This window comes from Petaurus breviceps, unplaced genomic scaffold (assembly GCF_028583685.1).
Source record: "Petaurus breviceps papuanus isolate PSGF00001 unplaced genomic scaffold, PetGlider_PUasm1.0 379, whole genome shotgun sequence".
In the NCBI taxonomy this organism is placed as follows: domain Eukaryota; kingdom Metazoa; phylum Chordata; class Mammalia; order Diprotodontia; family Petauridae; genus Petaurus; species Petaurus breviceps.
The window spans coordinates 2,339,402-2,363,552 of NW_027186303.1; the positions used below are offsets into that span (position 1 = coordinate 2,339,402).

At 38.1% G+C, this 24,151-nt stretch overlaps 1 protein-coding gene across 4 annotated transcripts in view; it reads left to right on the plus strand.

Moving 5' to 3' along the window:
* The window catches only part of CUNH12orf75 (chromosome unknown C12orf75 homolog), a 113,374-nt gene that overhangs the window by 81,682 nt on the left and 7,541 nt on the right, over positions 1 to 24,151 (plus strand). For all 4 annotated transcript variants that reach the window (XM_069099397.1, XM_069099399.1, XM_069099398.1 and 1 more), the window contains 2 exons: positions 6,046 to 6,070; positions 23,417 to 23,452. In XM_069099397.1, the coding sequence (XP_068955498.1) occupies positions 6,046 to 6,070; positions 23,417 to 23,452 (61 nt within the window). The remainder of the gene's footprint in view (positions 1 to 6,045; positions 6,071 to 23,416; positions 23,453 to 24,151) is intronic.

Sequence of the window (24,151 nt, forward strand, 5' to 3'; positions counted from 1 at the left end):
ACCTCAATGGCAACTGGCTATTAAATAAAGGCAATTTAGCTCCTTATTTTCCTCTATTTAATCCTTGGCTGAGCAGACAGATGGGCACCTTGGACTCATACTATCCAATAGGCCAATCATGGCCCTTTTCATCCAGTCTTATTCCTTTAGGCTCTGGCTAGTGGGACATCATGCCTTAATGAAAACACGGGAAAATGACATCCAAGGTCTAGATGTCCCCAACATCTGGATGGTTGACTTAGTCCATGTCAATGTGGCACACTTTTATGAGTGTCATAATGGAGCTGTTACAAAAGCATTCTGCCAGTGATTTTTGGACTGATTGATTAGCTGTGATAATGTAGTTGGCAACTCTTTGTATTGTTTTTGTGAAGGCTTGTGGTCAGAATGTTTCCGTGATGATTCTGCTATTATCTGTATAGACATAGTTTAAAGAGGAGTTTTGGCAATTAATACTTTTAAATCTGGACCAACAATTCAGCCTTTGAAGTAGTTGGGTTTGATTTCAGACCTGAATGGTATCTACAAATTTAAATTAACTGCAGATTGGTTACAAATTCTTTCCTTAAGTTCCGGTCTAGCTGAAGGTCACATCTATGGCTCTTAGAATGCCTTGCTCCATCCAAACTTAGGTGCCTTAATTGCTCTCCCTTATGCTAGGTCTGTCCAAATTTGCATTTACTTGTCTATGTTTCTGCTGTCCCTTCCTCTCCTCCTATGTAACTTCTTGGGGGAAGGGACTGTTTTCTTTTTGACCAAGTCCAAATTGGATTGAAAATTCACCCCATATTTACGGAGTGCCTTGTATGTGTTCAGAACTTTGTTAGCCATTGCCAGAGACAGACACTGTCTGTTTTGGTCCCCTGCCCACAAAGGACTTACAACTGGAGAGATAAGACAAACAAATATTATAGAACAGTAAGCAAAATAATAAAGAATTAAATAAATTGATGCAAAGTGAAGTGAGAAGAACCAGAGGTTGTTGTGCACAATGTTATATTGTTATAGCAATGTTATAATGATGATCAATTGTGAAAGACTTAGCTACTCTGATTAATACAATGTTCCAAGGCAACTCCAAAGGACTCATGATGAAAAAGTGCTTTTCATCTCCAGAGAGAGAAATGATGAACTCTGAGGGCAAACTGAAGTATATATTTTTTGTTTTATCTATCTAGGTATTGTGATATGGCTAATATGGAAATGTTTTGCATGATTTCACATGTGTAATTGATATCTTTTTGCTTGCCTTCTCAGTGGGTGGGGGAGGAGTAGAAGGGATGAAGAGAATCTGGAACTCAAAATTTAAAAAGAAAAAATTTTAAAAGTAAATAATAAATATACTGAAAAAAGAAGAATTAAATGGAGTGTTCAAACAAGGTTCAGGGTTGCAGGCTAAATTAGAGGGAGGAGAATCAAGAATTAAAGACCCCAGCTCCTAAGGAGACTTTTGCAGAAATCTGGGTGACATAATAGAAAGTGAAGATTAAAGTGGTATGAGGGGGAATTCAGAGAAGGGATGAGCAGTAGACATTTCAGGAAGCCTCAGTTACTGTTTGGGTATGTAGGATGAAGGGGAAGGAAAGGTGAGAGGTAATTTCAAGATTTTAGATCTGCGCAATTGGGTCAATGGTGATTTGTTGATAAAGATGGGAGAATCTGGCTTTTGGAGAATGATAATGAGTTTGTGTTTGAAGTGATTTGATTCAACAAACATGCACATACGGCAGACATTTACATCTACTAGTATGTGCAAGGCATCTCCTCTCCCCCTCTCTCCCCTAAGTGATGGTGAGACATTCCAAGTGGAAGTGGCCATGTAACCTCTGTGGGTACTAGCTAGCTGGGTGCTTCAGCAGAAACAAGTTGGTTGTGGGATCTGTGGACTGAGTTGGGTTTATTTCATTGACATCCATTTCGATCATCTCTTTTAATAGAGTTCACAGTACACCAACTGTTACGGCTGAACAATTCCATCATGTTAAAGGCCATTTTAATAGAATACGTTACCAATTTTGGGCTTGCCAACCCCGTCTCATTGTGGAGAAGTAATCTCTCTGCATGGTTTATATCTATATATGCATGAAGCTAGGGTTATCTTTGGTTGCAAGCTGTTTGACTTTTATTTGATTTTTTTCATAGTAAAATTACAACATCTGAACAAGGACAACTCTGAACGAAGCTATTTTTTGTTAGTTCATTATACAGTTATATCTTAGGCATATAAGCCTTTCCCCCCATCTAAACTATTCGAAGAAATTACCGGGAAATTTGTATTTTTAACGACTTGTTGAAATACAAACATCGGACTGAATAAAAGCATGTCTTTTATTTTTACTTGTTAACTTGAGATTTAATAGCATAGCTGATTGAATATAGGGCTTCTAGTTGCAATAATAAACTTGAGGTTAGGAAGGATTCTGTCATTCTTCTAACTATATTTATAAAGATGAAACACCTTTTTTTCTTATAGTTTATATGGTTTCTTCTTTTATTTTCTTCTCATAATTTATGAGACAAAGGGAAAACAGTTTCCCACCGCTTTTTATTATATACCATAAACCCTAATAACTATAGGTATAATCATTTATTTTGGAAGAAAGATGTTCAGTATAGGTCTCAAATATTTTTCAATCCCAGGTAATTATCTTGTAGAGAGAAGTTAGCTGTCACCTGCCAGTTTTGGAAAGGATTAAAAAAAATCTGGTTCGGTAATTAATTTTTCCATGAAGGCTTTCAGTAAAATATTATTTAATTTGTATACACTTGACAAAGTGCAGTGATCAAAAGAAGCCTTTTATGGTCAGTCTTACTCAAGTGTAAAAGTGTCTGACTACTTCATTCTTTTAAAAGAGAAGAAATGTTTCCTTAACATTATGGTTTAGTACTATTTCATCATTCATCTAGGAACAGATTATACTCTGATAATTTTGTGAAAACAAAAAATATTTGAAAGAAAATTAGCTACTATGATTCCCTTCCTCTTGTAAAATTATAATATAGACTGATTAGGTCACAAAGAAACATCTGCCTATAAGAAATAAGATGTAGCATGCATCTATTATAATGTTAAAAATGCTGCCATAACTAATTAGGTGCTTTCCAGCTGGTGTGCCTTAATGTTTTTCAAGAGATTTACATCTAGGATCCTGAAATGTAGACTATATTCCATTAGGCTTGATTTTGAAAAATGCTAATTATGCCCCATATTGCTTTTTAGAAGGATACTTTTTGGGGGAGAAAAATTGGTTCGTCAAATGTTGGTTTATCCAGAGTGGTTGGGAAATGGGGTATTTGGGGTTAATTGGTATTCTGATGAACTGATTATTATATATAACCATGAATTTTAAAAGAGTTAGAATATAATAAGAGACAACCCTAAAATTCTACTGTGTAGTATAATATTGGGAAAAATAGATGCTCAATAAATGTATGCTGAATCAAATGGAATGTAATTAACTTTTGATGATTTAAAGAGCTCTTCAGTATCCCTCCCTAGGTCAGAGATTCTTAATCCAGACTCCCAAGGAATCCAGGGATAGATTTCAGTGGGTCTATATACTTGAATGAGAGAATGTTTTATCTTTATTTTCATTAACCTCTAATTGAAACTTATGATTTCCATCAATATTTTAAAATATCTTTCTGAGAAGGGTTTCATGGGTTTTACTACACCACCAATGGGTTCCACGGCACAAAAACTGTTAAGAATCTCCGATCTAGGTTATCATTAGGAGTATGAATAACTGCATAATACTCAGAAAGTAATTTGGTTATTTGAACTTTCTTGTTTTTCATATTTTATATAATTGGAGTTCACCTTTTTTTTTTTTAGGGAAGAAAAAGTGCTTTTAGCTTTGGGTCTCATGTGCTATGAACATTGTTCTAGAAAGACATTCCCTTCTCAACTCAGTCACAAATTCTTTGAATTTTGAGAAAGTGACCAAGCTTCATGGCAGGTTGAACTTCACTCAGTGACATATGCCTTTCTCATACAGAGGGGACTTGAATTTTGGGGAAAATTCTTGGCTCATCAAAATATCAAATAGCTCAATATCAAATCAATCAAAATGTCATGTAAGTTGAGAATATAATTTTTAATAATAACCTTCAAGATGCAAACTTGCAAATAGGAGAAGACTTAATATATTATAAATTATATAATTATTTAATTTATTATATATTATTAATTATATTATAAAACACAATATATTATATATAATTATATGTAATATATAATATATAATAAATTAATTATATAAATTCATACCTCTTCTGCGGTATGAATTGGTACCTCATTCTGTGACATGAAAACCCCACTAGACTTGTTTGACACAAAGGTCATGTAGCTTGACTGATCCAAATTCTTAAAACAAATATGAAAAGAAGACAGGGAAAGGAAAGAGAGGTAAATAGATAAGTGACTGAGCTACTGGTTTGGCAGAGAGAGAGATGATTAGGTAAAGGCCTTGCCTGAGAGTGAGTCAGATAGTTGGGAGGGCTCAGGATGCTATATAGCCTATGAGAAAAGAGGAAGTCCTGAAGAGATATTGTCAGAGAGAAAGGTGGCGATTTAGCTTCTGATCTAGCCACCAGAAAAGAGGGTGGCAGTCCTATGGTATTCTTTCCTATATCTTTCCCCTGCTTTTGGTTTAGTAAGGCACGTGTCAGAGAGCTCAACCAAAATTGCTTTCTCTCTATGGTTTACCCCTTAGTTCCCTCTGAGTATTAGAGGCAAAAGTTTATATTCTATAACAGAAGTTCTGAACTAAATTTGATATATATGGTGGGCTCTCTCCCTTTTTAAGGAAAGGGCTGTTTTGGAATCAAGAATGTCCCTCCCTGTTGGCAACACAAAGTCTCATGGAGCCATTACTTTGCCTTTTTCTAATATCTGTTGTTTTGATGGCAGTGAGGAGAGAACTCATTATGTCCCCCATGTCTAAAAGATGCCAAGATATTAATTGATAATTATGATACAGGGAAACTCTTAACAGTAGATAAATCATTCACATTTTTGAGATGTAGTATTAAGCCAACATTGAGTTAATGTGACGTGATTGAAGAAATATGTTTTTTTTTTTAAATTTGGTTTGGTAGTTTTTCTATGAGGAATTTTAGTAAAGTATTGTTTGAATTGGATATTTTTGACAAAGTACAATGATCAGAGAAGCCTTTTGTAGTCAGTCTTACTCAGTACAAAAGTGTCTGACTACTTCATTCTTTTTAAAGGAGAATAAATATTTCTTAACACCGAGGTTCAGAACTATTTCATCACATATTGGTAATTTTGTGAAAATGAAAAATATTTGAAAGAAAATTTGCCACCATGATTCCCTTCTTCTTGTAAAATTATAATATAGTAAACTGACTAGGTCCCTGACATGGTTTCTGACTATGGACAGAGAAACATCTCTCCATAAGAACATCACCTCCAGTGATGCTAAACAATGTATTTGTCTGAAATTGCTCACTTTAAGGTCAAAATGTACTTTCTGTTACTTAGATTCCTTACTATACTTCTATTTCTGTTTTACATATTGTTAATATAGGTGGAAAATATATACTATGTTGGTCTGAATATAGCCTATATCCCTAAATAAGATCTTTTTGAAAGAAAAAGAAATGATCAGCATATACTGAAAAATAGCAATGATTGTTGGTTTTCTACCAGGCAAGTCTGGTTTATAAATAAATAAATATAATATTAGTTATAATTGTTCATTATAACATGAAGCCATCTTATAGCACATAGTGCCTTAAAGAAGCATGACTTTAAACATAAAATTATTTCTGAAACCCCACCAATTTCCTGATCTATAAGAACTCCATTTTTAAGATTGTCTACCGGTCTTCAGAAACCAGGCAAAACTAATTTTAGATTTGGATTTTATTTATCATTTTTTGCTTTCCTTTTCTCAAATATTAATGGCTATTAGATTAAATTGTTGTCTACTGTAATGTAATTTTGGTGCATGATTAGGGTTTAATTTTAAAACTAAGCAGTGGGTTAATGCTAATACTATTGTGTTTTTCACATTTTAGGTCCTGCTGGAGCTGTTAAAGATGTGTGAGTACTTAAAATTTTGTATTACTGTACTTTTTTTTTGAAAATCACACTGATTAGAAGCTAAGTGTATGTCAGCATGAGTGGAAAGGCTAATATACAACCAACTTTTCTTTCTCTATGGGGCACATGTGCAAATTACTTCTTTGGTTTATGATTTATTTACTCTTTGCAGATCACATTTATGATCAAATGTATGATCACATTTTTAGACTCAGACTTGACCCAAATTTAATCAGAAAGGGCTTTCTCTCTTCTGAAAGCCAAATATGTCAAGCTATGATTTTATACTAATTTGGGTAGAACTCCTGCATTAGCAAATAGAAATGATTCGTCAAGGATAACAACACATCTAACCCCATTGTATTTCAGAAAGTATAAAAGTCTACACCCTGTTGTCATCCACTAGTTGTGAGCCATCTGAGAGATGATGAAATGAACTACTTGCCAAATGTGGGTTGAAATAATGATTTTTAGTTAAAGGATTTTTTTCCTAGAAGTTTAAGTATAATCGTTGTTGGGTCAAATCCTAGACAGGATTTATTTCCTACTTGTAGGGTATTAGACTCACAATTTTAGCATTCCAAGGTACTTCAAAGGTCTGCTAGTCTAACCCACAAATCAACAGAAATATCCTTCTATGATGTTCCTGACGAGTTATGGGTTAGAATATACGTTTGCTGAGGATCCTTCAAATGCCAAGTTTCCAGGGCACTAACTCCCTGCTTCCCAAGGCATTCCCTTTTGCGAAAGCTTTCAATCATTTATAAGTTTTCCCTTTTATTGACCCAAAATCTATCTCTCTGCTGCTTCTGCTCCATGTACCTTTTTTTTTTGTCCTCCAGGGGCAAGAAGAACAAATCTAATGTGTCTTCCAAATGATAAGGCTTCAAGTAGGTGAAGGCTTCTCCTTAAAGCTTCTGTTCTCCAGGCTAACCATAACCAGCTCCTTCAGCTCATCCTTACATGGTCTGCTTGTCAGTTCCTTCATCATCCTGGTTACCCTGCTTTGGACCCACTCTAATTTATTGGTGCTCTTCCTAAAATGGGGGTCCCACAACTGGACATACTTATTGAGATGTGATCCAATCAAGGCAGAATGCAACAACGCTGTGACCTCTTTTTTCCCAGACACCATGCAGCTATCAGTACAGCTTAAGTTGACTTTGGGCTTTTTGGCCATCATGTCACCTTGTTGGTACATTGAGCTTGAAGCCTACTAAAGCCTGTGTGGTCCTTTTTTCATGGGAACCCATGAATGGCAGTGGCCCCCAAGTCCCACCTTGTGCTGTTGAATTTGACTTTTGTGAACAAGAGGCCAGATCTATGATTTTATTATTTTATTGGTATAAGGAACTTCTCATAAGGAAACTCCTTTGAGTGATGTATGTCTTGTTGTTCTGTCATTTTCAGTCCTGTCCCACTTTTCATGACCCTATTTGTAGTTTTCTTGGTAAACATCTTGGAGTGACTTGCTATTTCCTTCTCCATCATTTAACAGATGAAGAAACAGAGGCAAACAGTGTAAAGTGAATTGTCCAGAATCACCCAGCTAATAAGGGTCTGAGACCAGATTCGCACTCAGGAAGATGAGTCTTCCTGATTCCAAACCCAGTGTCCTATGGTGCCACCTACCTGCAGTTCTGCAATGTGCAGTCTTAGGGAGTTGCCTGGGGGCATTAAGAAGCTAAGTGACTTTCTTAAAGTCTCACAGCTTTGGGTTGGCCAGGTGGCACAGTGAGTAAGATCACTAGCCCTAGAGTTGGGATGACCTGGGATCGAATCCAGGCTCTGCTACTTAGCACTGTGCCCAGAAATAACTGGCCAGCACTACATACAGAAATACTGGCTGTGTAACCTTGAGCAAGTTACTTAACCCCAGTTGCTTAAAAAAAAAAGTCTCACAGCCTTAATAGAAGTGAGACTTGAACTGAGATGTTCCTGATCCTGAGGCTGGCTCTATGTCCACTGTGCCACTCTACATAAATGATAAAAGTATCACACATTAAAGAGCGCATTTGTCACTTATTCTGTATTTAGAGCGAGAGTCCAAGGATGTGGTACAGTTTTCCTGAATTTAGAGCACGACAAATAGCCTAGCTTTCTTTTGTAAATGTTCACAAGCTTCCTCTTTCTTAGATCCCTTTCAAGAGAACATTTCAAAATCTGTTTATTTAATAATAGACAGAATTTGCTTCCCCAATTGCAATAATTTTCAATTCAAAGTATAGCATTTTTCATGACAAAAGAATAAATATCCAGATTTTTATGTGGAAAATTGGACAGTATGATGTGATGGAGGGAGTGGTGAATTTGAAATCAACCTCTTGGTTGATACCTTGCTTCTATTACCTACGACTTATATCATTTAACCTTTTTTGGGCCTGGTTTTATCAAAAGAATATTTTTACATGTATGTGTAGGTACACAATCAGTTGTGTCTGACTCCTCACGACTCTGTGAACCATAGCACACTAACACTGTTCACAGGGCTTTCTTGACACAGATACTGGAATGGTCTTCCATTTCCTTCTCCAGTAGACCACATTTTGTCAGAACTCTCCACTATGACCACTCTGTCTTGGGTAACCCCACATGGCCTAGCTTATAGTTTCAATGAACTACACAAGCCCCTCCACCACAACAAGGCAGTGATTCAGCAGGGGGTATGTGCATGTGTACGTGTGTGTGTATATCTATACATATACGCATACATACACCTATGTATGCACATATACATATACGTATATACACACATTGTATAGCTACATATGTGTATATATATATAAAATATAATATGTGTTTATATATAAAGTGCCTTGCAAACCTTAAATGTACTATATAAATGTCAGCTATTTTTATTATCTGTTGTAAAATGAAAGGGATGAACTTTCTTATCTCCATAGTCTCTTCTAGCCTGATAAATATGATCCTATAGTTTTTATAATGAAATCTAGAATTTTGCCAGGAATGAAGTCAAGCTCAGTTTGAAAATTCAGCCCTCTAGTCTTTTTTTGAAAACTGGAACAGCATTTACTCATGCCCAGCCATGTGGTGCCTATTCTGTCCTACACACTTCCTTGAAAAGCAGAGCAGAGGCTCAGGGATTGCTTCTGTTTGTTCCCTCCATACTTTGGGATATAGTTTGTTTGGATATGGTGCCTTGATTGAGCTCATCATGGAAACCATCAGCCTGTGTGAACCCAGGTACAGTACATTCCAATAGAGCATCATTTAAAAAGCTGGGTCTCCTGCTGCCAAATTCCCACTTATTGCTAATAAGCAAGACCCCAGTGATTTTAAATAGTAAATAAGTAGGGTAAATGATAAGGAGTGAAATTTATATCTGAACCATACCCCAGCATAAAAGGGGGAAGGTGATTTCCTATTTCCTCTTTCTCTGAAGGAGATTCCCAATCAGAGACATTGATCACTTTTGAGGAAGTTTTGTAAGCAGGATCAGCTTTTCCCAGGACTTTTGATACTATTAAATAACTTTTAATCCTAATCTCAATTTGGCAGGCCTCCACATATCCTTGGCCTTTCTTTACATACAGCATAAGTGATACTTTCATAAATAAAATATAGCAAATCCAATTTTTGTTTTTTTTTATTCACAGTATACATTAAAGGATTCTTACTAAAGCCCTTTTCTTAGTTTTGATTTAAAATAAGATTTGCAAAACTGTATTACAACCGAACAGATGCCATGAGGGGGAGTCGGGCCATGGGAGGTGGGAATCTGAGAAGTTGAAAAGAGCTTTTAATGCTCATTTTAATAGCTAAACATACTCCCACCAAATAGAGAAAAGTACAAATCTCTTATTGGTCATTAGAAGTAAGGCACTTCAAATAAAGCCATAGTTGAATGGTGTAGCTCATGTAACATTTAGTACACAGAACTCAGTTTCATAACTACTTCTGGCTTCTCCCTTCTCCAGGAGTTGCCTCCATCCTTCCATGGCAGGTGGCAATGCCCTAAGCACTGGTGGGGGTCTCCTCTACTTGCTAGGTGGTAGTGAAGGTAGGGAGCTTTGGAGCTTTGGATCTCCTGCCTCTAGGATCGAAAGAAATAGGGAGTATCCCTCTGAGCTAAACATCGCTAATGGCTTTTCTCTAATCAATTTATGAAGGAATGAAGAAACCAATTATAATGAGGAGGAGGAGAACAGACATGCATAGAGTACTTTATGGTTTACAAAGCACTTGCCATAAATGATCTCCTCTAATCATCACCATGAACCTGGGAGGTGGGTTCTACAGGTTTTATATGACCTCTCTTTTATTGTTGTTTGGTTTTTGTGAACCTATTTGCGGTTTTCTTGGCAAAGATACTGGAGTGATTTGCCATTTCCTTCCCCAGCACATTTTACAGATGAGGAAACTGAGGCAAACAGGGTGAAGTGACTTGCCCAGGATCACACAGCTGATAGGTGTCTGAGGCCAGATTTGAATTCTGGAAGAAAAGCCTTTCTGATTCTAGGTCTGGCACTCTACCTACTGGCCAGTGTACCCACTCTATCCACAAGCTACAATGAACCCTCTTTTATAGATGCAAAAACCCACCTGCTGTTTGAGGTTGAGTTTTTTTTCCTTTTGGAGGGCAATTGGGGTTAAGTAACTTGCCCAAGGTTACACCGCTAGTATTTTTGTGTGGGTGTTAAGTGTCTAAGGCTGGAACTGAACTCGGGTCCTCCTGACTCTGGGGCCAGCGCTTTACTCACTGCGCCACCTAGCCGCCCTGATGTTGAGTTTTAATCTAGGTTTTCCTGAATTTTGATTCAGGGAAGGGAACTGAGGATGTGTGAGTGAAATCATAAAGCAGCTAATGGGAAAAAGGAAAACTAAAGGCAGAAACATTGGTTGTATCTACATAAAACATGTAGTCCATTCAGATAGAAATTGTCCTAATATTTTGTGTATATGATGCCCAACCTATGTATTGAATGAATTTTTTTTGATGGAATTGACTAGTTAGTCTTGTGTAGCAAAAAATAGAAAAATGTTTTGTCCATTTGCTTTATATGTTCTTTTGCCTTCCCTGTTAGAATGTAATCTCCCTGAGGATAGGGCAGGCAGCCCAGCACATACTAAGTGCTTAATAAATACTTGTTGATTCAATAATTTAAAAATGTCTCTATTAGGTCAAATGGAATTCTATAGTTAGTATCTTAATGACTTCTTTATTAAGTTTGTTATATAAGAAATTATGAAAGGAAAGGTTTCAGAGAAAGTCTGAGGAGACAGAGCCAAGTGAGCAAAGCAGTTTATAAGTTGGCAGAAACATTGTCAAGAAAAACAACTTTGAAAAACTTAAGAACTCTGATCAATGTAAAATGGCTAATCATCATTCCAAAAGATTGATGATGAAGCCTGTTTCCAGTCTCCAGACATAGAGGCAGTAAACTCAAGATGTAGAATGACACATCCATTTTTGGACATGGCCAATTTGGGGATTTGTTTTGCTTGACTATGCCTATTTGTTATAAAGGTTTTGTTTTAATTTCATTTTTTTTTGTTTGATGGAGGAAAGGGTTAGGAATAGAGACGTCAAGAAAAGAAATAAAGAAAGAAAAAGAAAGGAAGGAAGGAAGAAGGAAGGAAGGAAAGAAAGAAAGGAAAAGGAAGAAAGGAACAACAAAAGAAAGGAAGAAAGAAAAGGAGGGAAGAAACAATGAAAGAAGGAAGGAAGGGAAAGAAAGAGAGAGAAATAAAGGAAGAAAGAAGGAAAGAGAGAGAAAGAAAGAAAAAAGGGAAGAAAGAAAGAAAAGAGAAAAATCAGAAAAGAGGGTTGTTTGAAATATTTTTTTTTTTAAATGAGCACAAGATGACAAAACAGAGGCCAAAAGGAATCATGGACAAGCAGGGACTGAAGAGGGTGACTGGGGATTCATATTTTCCTTGGGAGTATGGGAAGAGCCAGATTTCTATAGAAGATGGAATGACTATGAGAGGAAATAGTCTAATATGAAGGACAGTTTGATAACAAGACAAGGGAATTCCAAAAGACCTAACAGAAGGAAGGGGCTGGCTGAGAAATGGCATGAACAGGGCTGAAAAGTAAGGAATCGAGGACTATTTTCAGAACAAAAGACTTTCTGCATAGACAGTCTATACTTTGAATTGAGAGGGAGAAGAGAAAGTTTGGTTGTCAGGGATTATAGATCATCACCCTCTTCCTAATAACCAGGAATAAACAGATGCTGTGCCCCAGACTCCAGAGAGAACACTGATTTTATTTTCTTGGCGGTAGGTTTGGGAGAACAGATCTGGGCAGGACTAGAAGGTCTGGTCTCAGTCTGGTGGCCAGGAGTCATGATGGTCAGGGACCAATCCCGAAGGCTGGGTGGCCAGAAGCCTGGTGTCTGAGTTTTATGGGTAGGATCTCAGGGACTTCTTTATTAAATTTGTTATGTTTATGTATCAAAATAAGATCATGATTTTTGGCACTATTGAAAACATGGTAATAACCCTTCTCTTGCAGCCTGCGAGTGGGATTAGGTCTACAATGATACCAACTCCCTTAATGCAAAAGGGAAAGGGCCAGGGGAGGGGAAAAAGCACTTATCAAGAGCCTACATGTGTCATGCTTAGTGCTTTACAAATATATGATCTCATTTATTCCCCAAAACAATCTTATAAGTTAAAGGACAGAAAATAAGTCATCCATTCACTACAGAATAATCTTGGGATAAAAAAAGTTAAGTCAATAAAGACAAGTATAAGGATAATTGTGGATGAAGCAAATTGAATTAGAAGGTAATAGAATCCTGTCATTCCAGAGTTGCAAGGGAGGTCAGAGGTCATTTAGTCCCTTACCCATAGTAAAAATCCTGTTCACATAGTCCCCAGCAAGTGGCCATGAAACCTCTGCTTGAAGACCTACATGGATGGGATCTCACTATAACCCAAGGCGTCCTGTTCTAATTTTGTATGGCTCCATTATCTTTCCTTAAAATGAGTCAATTGTTCCTCCCTGCAGCTTCCTAATTAGTCCTACTGTCGGTCCTCTGGGACCAAGCAAAGCAAATTTAATCTCCAGAGACAGTCCAGTGATGGGTGGAAGGATAGACTAGAACTCTCAGCTCCTTTCCCACCTCTACCCTAGGAAGTTACTTTGTTTTTACTTGTATGAATACATTATGTGCTTCCCCTATTAGAATGTAAGCTCCCTGGGGGCAGGGACTGTTTTATTTTTTTTCTTTGTCTTTGAATACCCAAAGCCCAGTACAGTGTCTAGTCTAGTGTAAGCACAGTAAGTGCTTAATAGATGCTTATTAATTGATCAATCTTTCCTTTTTTTCTTTAGATGCTTAGCATGTAGCACAATACCTGGTACAAACACATGCTTAATAAATGCCTGTGGATTGTGTATCCACACATCCATATTGCCCATATGTAAGACAGGTCCCCTGGGAAACAAAAGCATTCTTCTTATATGGACAATCCTTCCAACAGTAAGGTACTATGAGGGGACCAAGCACTGGACTTGTGATTTCATTCATACATCATGATTGGAAAATTAACATTGCAGAAGATAACAGTGATATCCACTTACCCGCATCCTCTCCCATTATCCTCTGATCAATTTAACTTTTCCAGCTTAAAAATGTTGTAGGAAAGCTTGAATTATATTGAACTACTTGAAATGGCTTCTGATTGTGTGTTGATTGGGAAGATACCAGATTTAGCCACTCTGTAGAGCTGTGAGAAATAAATGTATGTAATATAGACATGTGCAGTATGTCTATCTTTCTACACATATATTTATGCATATGGATATATAGTAATTTACGGGGCTATGCTAGGACCCCAGGAAAGCTTGTATCCATGGACAGATCAGCATTATAAATCAGCACAGGAGACCTTGTTTTATTTTTTGCAGCAGGAAAAGTTACAGCTCCTGTCTAGCCGACAGGGCAGGGCTGGCATCAGCCACTTTTGCCCTTTGTTAATATATTAAGTTGGATTTATGGTCATAATGGTCATAATGGCCCTTGGGTTCTAGTGCCAAGAGCTTGTTCCAGAGAGCTGTTTTATCTCCCATAGACCCTGGTGGTTGGGTATGGGGATTGGCTATCAGTAACTCTGGTGAGAAGAAGGCCGATGGCCTGAGGCTTGGTCTTGGATATGGGGGTGAGATGTTTGTCTTGTCTTGAGCTGCATTTTGGCCAGAGTACCTTCCTTTCTACTCTTTACTCTCCTCTGCCACCACCCTCCTGTGTCCAAAATCACATAAATTGAGTTTATTTTCCCAATTAAATCAGGCTTTTAGCTAGAGACTCACCAGAGGCCGGTAGAGTCATGTTGCCTGGGAGAAAACATGTTTTCAGGCTGGGACATTGCACAGTCACCCCTGGGGATTAATTTTAAGAGATGGTTTTTACTGTTTTTTACTTTGCCTGAATGCTTTTTATCTTTCAAACCACCCTTTAATTCTCTTGGGAGAATTAAACGCTATGGAGGGCCCTAAGCCCAAGCCCCTCTTCTGATGCAGCAAATGAGGGGAAATCAAACAACAGCAGAGGAAACATATGCTTTGGTTAGGACCCAAAAGGAAGCTGTGGTGACTTAAATGAGAGCTGATAACTCTGGGTAAGGTTTCCTTTCTCATGTAGTTTATTAAAGATAAATGTAGTTGTTGATAAGGTGAAAACCCAGGGCAGGGGAAATGATTCCCAGAGTGAGGGCGCCCAGGAATTATGAGAGCTGCATTTTATAAGCAAGCTGACATTAAATAAACTGAGAACAAAAGTAGTGTAAGCCTGAGTGGTTGCTCTAGGAAGGGAAGGGAAGCCCCATAGATGGGCTGATTATAGATATTCATGGTCCAGATGGAGAATTAAGTACTTTGCAGGGGATGAACAGAGAAATTGGATAGGCGAACAGCTGACATTTAGCACATAGTAGGTGCTCATTAAAGACTGATGGATAGGAAATGATGTGAATAGAAGCGAAACTAATACATTCTATAGAATTTACCTCAGTCAGTCTAGTAGATCCACATTGTGGACATTTTCTTCATTATTTCAATTATATCTAATCTTCTGTTAAGCCCAAATAACTAATCAATATGTTTTCGTAAATTCTAGTAAGACTGCCTGGGCTAGACAGGACTAGTTTTTTTTTCTTTTCTTTTTTCAAACCAAAATCAGTTTGATATTTTTATGTTGCTTTACGCTTAAGAATCTCTGTTCCCTGTCATATAGTCACTGAAGTCTAAAGCAAATCAATTTCAATTGAATTTTGCACATTTTATTTCCTAGTATCTACCATGTATAGGCCAGTGGGCCCAGATACTATGGGAGTCACAAAGATGCATAAGACATGTTACCAGCCTTCAAGTTCCTCGTGGCTTAGTAGGAGACCCAAGTTAGAAGCACAAACAATTAGGACCCTGTGGACAAGGAAAGTTCTATATGACAGTCCTGTAGTCTTGTAGAGGGGGAAGTTACTTTTGACTGGAAAGAATGAAGGAAAGCCAATTCATGGAGAATGTCACTTTGGGGTTAGGCTTTAATGTATGTAAAGGGTTTTGACAGGTGGAGGCTGGGGAGAAGAGGGCATTTTAACTGAAGGAAATGCTGAAGGCAAGGCAAAAAGTCAGGAAAATAACTGAAAAATCCACATTGACAGTATTATGGGTGAATAGAGCCAGTTAGTGGGAGTTAAAACAAACTGGAATGGTGTGTTTGGACCAGATTGTGGAGGTACTCATTTCAGTGCTTCACAGGGACCACACACACACACACACACACACACACACACACACACACACACACACTTGTGTGTATATATGTGTATATTTATATGTACATATGTATATAGATATATGATAGATAGATATAGGACCTTATCATATAAATACTTGGGAATCTTTAAAATATTTTGATAAGAGCATTAATGGGTTCTGAGTTATCCCTTATTTAGAATAGTATTATGAAAAGGAATTATGATGAGATGGAAGTGTTTTTTTCCCTCATACATTCTATAACATTATCTTATATGAACATAGGGATTGTATAATGAGTGAACCTAGGGGAATGCAGATATTTGCTCTGACTGGGTTAGAAAAGCTTGTTGACTTACTAGTTTGTTCTCGGGAGCTCATCTAGGTATGTAGTAGACACTTAGAGATAGAGGGGAAAGGTTTCCAAAGTATGGAAAAACCCCAAACTAAAGTTATTTGGGCTTCTTCACTTACATAGTTCAAATCCAGCTTCAGATACATACCAGCTGTGTGACCCTGGGCTAGTCACTTTAAAAAAAAAATCTCAATTTGCCTCAGTTTCCTCATCTGTAAAATGAGGATGATAACAACACCTACTTCCTAAGGTTGTTATGAGGATTAAATGAGATAATAATTGTAAAGCGTTGAGCACACTGCCTGACACATAATAGGCACTGTAGAAATGTTAGCTATTATAATCGTTTCTGATGTATTTGCAAGAATAATGTATGACAGTTTGGACTTTTGCCAGACCTCTTCTTGTTCATCCTTCCTTCTCTAAGAGGACCAATAGCATCAGGAGAGTGATGTATTGATCTGCAAGTTGATTGGATTTAAGTGAGGCAGGGCTGTGCTAAGTCATCAGCCTCACTCTTTCCTCTAAGGTCACTGGAGCAAGACATAGGTCAGGATGAATGGCAATGACCCCAGATGTAGTGGGAGACCCTAACTGTTTTAAGCTAAGGTCTTTCCCAGGTCTCAGTTTGACTGAGGTAACATTCATTCAGTGCTTAAAGGCTAGGTAAGAATTGAGGCAAAAGATGATTTAGTTCTACTTTACAAAAGAATCAGTTTGGGAGGAGAAGACCCTCAGAATTTCTTGGCTAGAACAGAAACAATTGCTATTTACACTCACTCTGAGCCATCAAAACCCAAACGTGAGCGCCAGACCTCCACTGACTAACTAATTCTTCCCTGTCTAGCTCTAGTCAGCTTAAAGGCATGACTGAGGCCAAAGTTATATATTTCCCTCCCCGCCCATAATACTTTATAAATAAAAAAAAATATCAGTAATTTGACAGCCCATTCATAATAGCATTCATTTGCCTTTATATCCCTGGTACCAAGCACAATGGAGAGACAAATGGTGGACTTATGTAATCTGGCAAACATGCCCAGCAATGACTTGCATATGAGAAGGGTAAACAAACCAAAATAAATCCCTCCTTGAGCCCTTTCCTGATTCCCCACTCTGGCTCTCATTCTAGTGGTCCCCTGCCAAAATTGTTGTTCAGCTGTTTTTCAGTTGTCTGACTCTTTGTGACCCTTTGTGGGATTTTCTTGGCAAAGATACTGATGTGTCTGCCAGTTCCTTCTAGAGCTCATTTTATGGATGAGGAAACTGAAGCAAACAGGGTTAAGTGACTTTCCCAGGGTCACACAACTAGTAAGTGTCTGAGGCCAGATTTAAATGCACAAAGATGAGTCATCCTGAGCCTAGACCTGGTATTCTATTTACTTTACTGCCTAGCTGCCCCAGCCAAATTTGTCATCTCTGTGTATGGGTGTGTGAATCTATTTACTTATTCACACATATGCATGTGTGTATATGTGTATGTGTATACACACATGTACAAACATATGCATACATATACACACATATGTGTGTATATCTTATTTTATATGAGTATATGTTGTCTCCCCCACATAAAATTTAAGGTCCTTGAGGGCAGGAGCTGTCTTTATTTCCCTGCTCCCTAGTATGGATCCACATTGTAGGTATTTAATAAATACTTATTGATTGGTTGATTAAAATTATTTTCTAGGAAATATTGTGATTGAGAAAAAAGGTGAACCCCAAAGGTAGTGTGAACAGAAGGGTGGAACCTTGATTGGATTGTGTGAGTGGTGCTTGGGTCACTGTGCACCAGGGTTTAGGAGAAGCCATTGGGCTGCCCTGAGGGTGGGGTCTCTGGCTGGACTTTGGCCTCAGTGTCTGATCCCTCTTTTATCTTTTTGTTCCCACCCCCTCTACTGCCTAGCATCCCAGGCTGGATCTCTATGGGACTGGGGTCATTTGGCTTTTTGGTCCCCAGAAGTATAAGGGGGTCATTCCTGAGCTCTGTGGGTTACTTTCTTGATCTGGAATTTTTTTTTATCCTTTAACCCAACACCAGTGGTTTGGCCATTTTTCAGTCTTGTCCAAATCTTTGTGACACCATTTGGGATTCTCTTGGAAGAGATAGTAGAATAGTTTGTCATTTCCTTCCCCAACTCATTTTACAGATGAGGAAACTGAGGCAAACAGGGTAAAGTGACTTGCCTAGAGTTACACAGCTAGTAAGTGTCTTAGGCAGGATTTGAATTCAGGAAGATGAGATTTCCTGAATTCAGTATTCTATCCACTATGGTACCAGCTAACAATCCCCAAATCCAACCCTAACCCCAGCTTTCCAACTCTGTCTCTGATTCTGATTATGACTCTAACTCCAACCCTCAAACTCTAACTCCTGTTGGTAAAGTAGGTTTTATTGCATTTTATAGTCCCAAATAACTCATTGCCTTCTAAACCTTGGAGCCTGCATCACTGAACTGGTCTGGAATAAACATATTCACTGTACAATGTTGTATTGGTATCCATGGTACCAATAGTCATGCAGTTAGTATAGAGCATGGGACTTGAAGTCAGGGAAATCTGGGTCAAATCCTGCCTCAGACACCTTCTAGCTCAGTGACCCTGAGCAAGTCTCTTAGCCTCCATCTGTCTCAGGTTCCTCACCAGTAAAATGGGCATAATGATAGCATCTACCTAGCAGGGTTGTTATAAGGATCAAATGAGATAACATTTGTAAAACACTTTGTGAACCTTAAAGTGCTATGTAAAGACTAGCAATTATTATTAAAAACCATAGAGGAAATCCTTATGTGTGTTAGGTGAATTTTCTGTGGACCTTGACTAGAATTCCCCAGGGTAAGAATGCAGAGATAGGTTGATCCTTTGTTGGAGGATGTAGCCCCAACCAAGAATTGTCAGCCCCATTGAAGTTGGTCAAATAGAAGTTTGAAATCTTATAAATGCTATAGGTCACTGCAGATGGAGCTGATCACTTAAAATGGGAAGCACAAGTGCTTTTAGTCCGCGGATATTAAGAAAATTATGGTTTTAATTTTTTCCCTTCTTAGGTTTTGGGGTGGTAGTGGTAGATGAGGGGGCAAGATGAGGATTTGTTATTATTGTTAAGTCTTCAGTCATGTCCAACTCTTCATGACCCCATTTGGGGTTTTCTTGGCAAAAATGCTGCAGTGGTCTGCCATTTCCTTCGCCAGCTCATTTGACAGATGAGGAAACTGAGGCAAACAGGGTCAGATTTGTCCAAGATGGGCATGGGGCTTTATTAATGGAAAGGAACTGAGCTCTTCTGGAAGCTATGTAGTTATCTTGACTCCATCATTAACTGAGCAGATTGAATAGTAGACAAGGTTGGCGGCGGGGGGAAGGGGCGGGGGAGAGCAGGGGATGGGACATGGTGGTAAACAGATACCTAATAAGAGAAAAAGAAGAGCCTTGGCAGAATTTATGAAATGCTATTTCTGTCCAAAACTCATTTGTCATTTAGAGTTTCCAAAAGGACCTCATTATACCCTCAGTCAGCCACTGGGGATGGAACACAAGGAAGCAGCTAAATAACAAGTTGTTATTCCTTTTGATAGACATGGCCAATGCCAATATCACAGATTCAGAACTCCACTTTGAAATAGGTTTTAATTAAGAGTAGTCAACAATAGTCCTTTAGACCATATTGATTGGCACAGCACCATTTTCTAACACTTGAGCACTTTTTGAGTTGAAAAAAATCCTTGTTCATGATCAGATGTATACCATAGGCATTGTCGATGATCTGGTGAGTTTAGGCTGTCTGTAAAACCAATCTACATAAATTAGACTACATATAGGGTATCCCAAAATTCTCAGTGCAGTTTTAAGCTATTAAAGCTTAACTATATGTAATTATATATCTGGAGACAGTGACTAATCAGGATGGCCAATTAAAGGGATTTGATGTAAAGATGTTTCAGTTCTGTTTGACTCTTCAAAACCCCATTTGGGGTTTCCTTGGCAAAGATACTGGAGTGGTTTGCCATTTCCTTCTCTAGCTCATTTTACAGGTGAGGAACTGAGGAAAATGGTGAAGTCACTTGCCCAGGGTCACTCAGTTACCAACTATGAGGCCAGATTTGAACTCAGGAAGATGAGTCTTTCTGACTCCAGACCTGGCACTCTATTCACTATGGCGCCACTTTGCTGCCAGTTAAAGGGGGTTAAATGTTTCTCAATATTCAGAAAAACCTAGCAATACTACTAGAGAAGCACACTTTACTTTAGATAATTAAATTCCTTTTTCTAACGACTTCTGTGTTCTACTTACCAGAGAAAGAACAAAGAACAGACTAGTGTAGGGGTTCTCAAAGCATGCTCCTGGGATCTAGCATTCTATGGAAGACAGATACAGACAGATAGATGGACAGATAGACACACACAAATATACAAAGAGACAGACAGACACAGTCAGAAAGACATGGAGAGAGATTTAATTTACTGGACAGCACCAGCTTTGGGACTTGTTTCAAGGGTAACCAATGTATAAAATTTTCCTCTTTTGTAATTTCACAGACACAGCCTTTTAGAGAGAAAAGGAGATCTGATACAGCTTGCTCCATAGAGAAAAGAGAATAGTTTATTGCAATGGTGTCAAATTCAAAAGGAAAAAGGGGCAAGTCACTTGGTTTCAAAATTCAGTGTTATCTATATTTTATTGTATTTTTATTGATTTTGTTAAATATCTTCCAATTACATTTTTAATCTGATTGGAGTTGCATTCATTACACCTATGTCCCTGGACTGTGTGTTTGACACTTTGTTTATTGCATAGCATCTTAACAGGCATGTCCAGTTGGGAGGAAATTACTTATTTTGTAGACTTACATGCTAACTTTTGGAGGTAGTCTAAATGTTAGGATGGTAACATGAGCATGTGGGGTTTGTTTAGGATCGAGTAATAAGTAGGGCTTCATCAAAATATCAAAGAGTCATTTTGATGGTGGTCCCAAGTTTAGATTCCTCCTGAGATGAGTTGATGGACTGTTTCAGTGCTTTATAAGTCTTTGGGCTCCTGTGAGTACTTTGGTTTCTATGTGGTTTCTGTGGGATGAAGAAAAGGCTGTCCTATACTAGATATGCATTTGGCACACTGAGTTCTTGTTAGGGAGCTGGGAATCCTGTTATCTGCGATTGTGGCAGTTGACACAGACCAAGCCATTAGTGTGCTAGAAGATGTTCTGGAGCAACTCCAGGTGAAGGCAATAAACCAAAAAGAGAAAATGACTCTTTGGGGTCAAGATCAGGCCTAGGCCATGTGAGCACATCGTCTTGGAGGGCCCCGAATCTTCAGGTGCTATATGAATATGAATTATAATGATATTACTCTTATGAATTATTTTGTAAGTTAAACACAAGTTATTATGATGATGTTGATAGCTCTAGAACTGAAGGAAACCTCCAAGGCCATTGACTGCAGTCATCTCATTTTACATATGAGGACACTGAGTCTCAGAGAATTGAACTGATTTGTCTGAGGTTACATGGGTAGTAAAAGACAGATGCCATTAACTTTTGGCTCTGTCTTACTGCTATTTTCCTTCCTTCCTTCCTTCCTTCCTTCCTTCCTTCCTTCCTTCCTTCCTTCCTTCCTTCCTTCCTTCCTTCCTTCCTTCCTTCCTTTCTTTCTTTCTTTCTTTCTTTTTTTCTTTCTTTCTTTCTTTCTTTCTTTCTTTCTTTCTTTCTTTCTTTCTTTCTTTCTTTCTTTCTTTCTTTCTTTCTTTCTTTCTTTCTTTCTTTCCTCTTTTCTTTCTTTCCTCCTTTCTTCCTTTCTTTCCTCCTTCCTTCCTTCCTTTCTTTCTCTCTGTCTTTCTCTCTCTCTCTTTCTTTCTCTCTCTTTCTTTCTTTCTTTTTCTTTCTTTCTCTCTTTCCATTCTGCTGTTCTTGAACCATGCCAAGAAGTCATAAAAAAATCCTGCATTAAATTCTGAGAATATTATTAAGATTTTTATTCCACTCTACCCATAATAATAATAATTATTAGCACTGATATGGTACTTTAAGATTTGCAGAGTGCTTTAACTGAATTGTCACATTGATTTTCATAATAGCTCTATGGGGGTGTAAATGCGATTATTATTATTACTCCCATTTTATAGCTGAGAAAACCGAGTCTGACAGAGGGTAATGATTTGCCTGGGGTCACATGGGTAGTAAGTATCTAAGGAAGGATTCAAAACAAGGTCTTCTTGACTGCAAATCTAGAGCCTTATCCACTGCAGCTAGGGGTGGCTGGTGCCGCAGTCTCCAGACTCCAGACTTAGCCAGGCTGGCTCAGGAGCAGCTCACACTGTCTATTCCCAGGTCTGTCCTTAAAGTCTTTCCAGCCTAATGGATCTTGCCAAAGCTTGTATTCTATTGGCAATGCCTTGAGGAAACCAGGCTCATGTTTATGCAAGTGTCAGGCTCGAGGAGAGCATTTTTTCATCTTTACATTGCCAGTGCCTAGTAGAAAGCAGGTGTTTAATAATTTCTGACTTGTGACACTCTCATCTGCAAAGAGACTACTTTTGTCATTGGGTCTGAAGTCAGAGATGAAGGAAGTACAATATGTGTACTGTCTATACATTCCAGTTTAGGAGATCTCTCTGCAGTCTTTTCTTTCATTTTTTTCCCCTTAGGTTACATATGAAGCAACTCATTTAAAACAAAACATTTCAATAGAAGAAAACAAACTTGTTATTCCATTTTCCCCATTTTCCATTTCCATCAATTCTTTTTTTCTTTCTATATCAAACTTATTCTTTCCTTTCCTCACCCCCACACATTGTGATTTTCCTTGTAACAAAGAAATCCAGTTAAGCAAAGCAAGCAATGCTGTGATCAAGTCTGAAAGGGTATGCAACTTTCTGCATCCACAGGCCCCCACCTCTTTACTAGAGAGAGAGTAGGCAAAAAGTCTGTTACTATTCAATAGCTTATAATTATTGCTTCTATGTGTTAACGAATGCTATTTCTTCATATTTTCAATTACATTGACAATTGGGTTTTTTGTTGCTTGCTATATTTGTATATGAATAAAATTTTATTAAATAGAAAATAATTTTGTTTTTTAAAAAACATATTATATGTGAATGATTGAGGTGGGTATCAAATTCTCCAAGTGTACAAAACCAGTTCATGTTTCAAGGAAATTGAACAGGATTTAACTCGTATGTTCTCCTTTCTTCTGTTACTAAATCTACAGTCAATGAATTGAAAAGATGTAAACAGCAGCTCATATCTAATGCTTTTTACCTTTTAGGACAGAAGAATCAATAACAGATGATGACAAGAGGAGGTATGTCTATGATTGAGCCTGATTCTTCTTGGGATGTTTTTGCCCATTTGATATTGGAATGATATCCTGCTTCTGATATTCTGATCATGTTTGGAGGAAGCTATCTGGGAATGAGCCTCAGCAACCACCATTGTCATTTCCATTAGGAAATCATTGGACCTCCCTCTCTGAGACCCCTGAAAATGGAGGAGGGAGTGTGTGGTTGGGAGACCATCTACACTGGACAGCTCAGCCTCTCACTGTATTCGGACAAGAATCCCTTTCATATTGTTCACTTTTGTCTCTGGACCTTTGTCCCTGACTGAGTCACTTCCCTTGTTCTGCTCCTCTGTGTCTTTCCCCTTCAAAGGCTGCCTTGAAACTCAACTCCTCCAGAAAGCCCTCCCTGATTAACTCTGCCTTACCCTGATCATCTCTACTCTTCATCGTCACAGTAGTACATACTGTTTGTCACAAATTTATTTGCACCTATTTAGTCAGCTAACATTTATTAAGCACCTACTATGTACCAGGCACTGTTCTAAGCCCTGGAGACATAAAGAAAGACAAAAAACCCAAACCAAACCAGTCCCTGCACCCAAGGAGCTTACAGTCTAATGGAGAAGACAGTATGCAAACTGCTATGTGCAAATCTCTCTCCCTCCCTCCCTCCCTCTCTCTCTCTCTCTCTCTCTCTCTCTCTCTCTCTCTCTCTCTCTC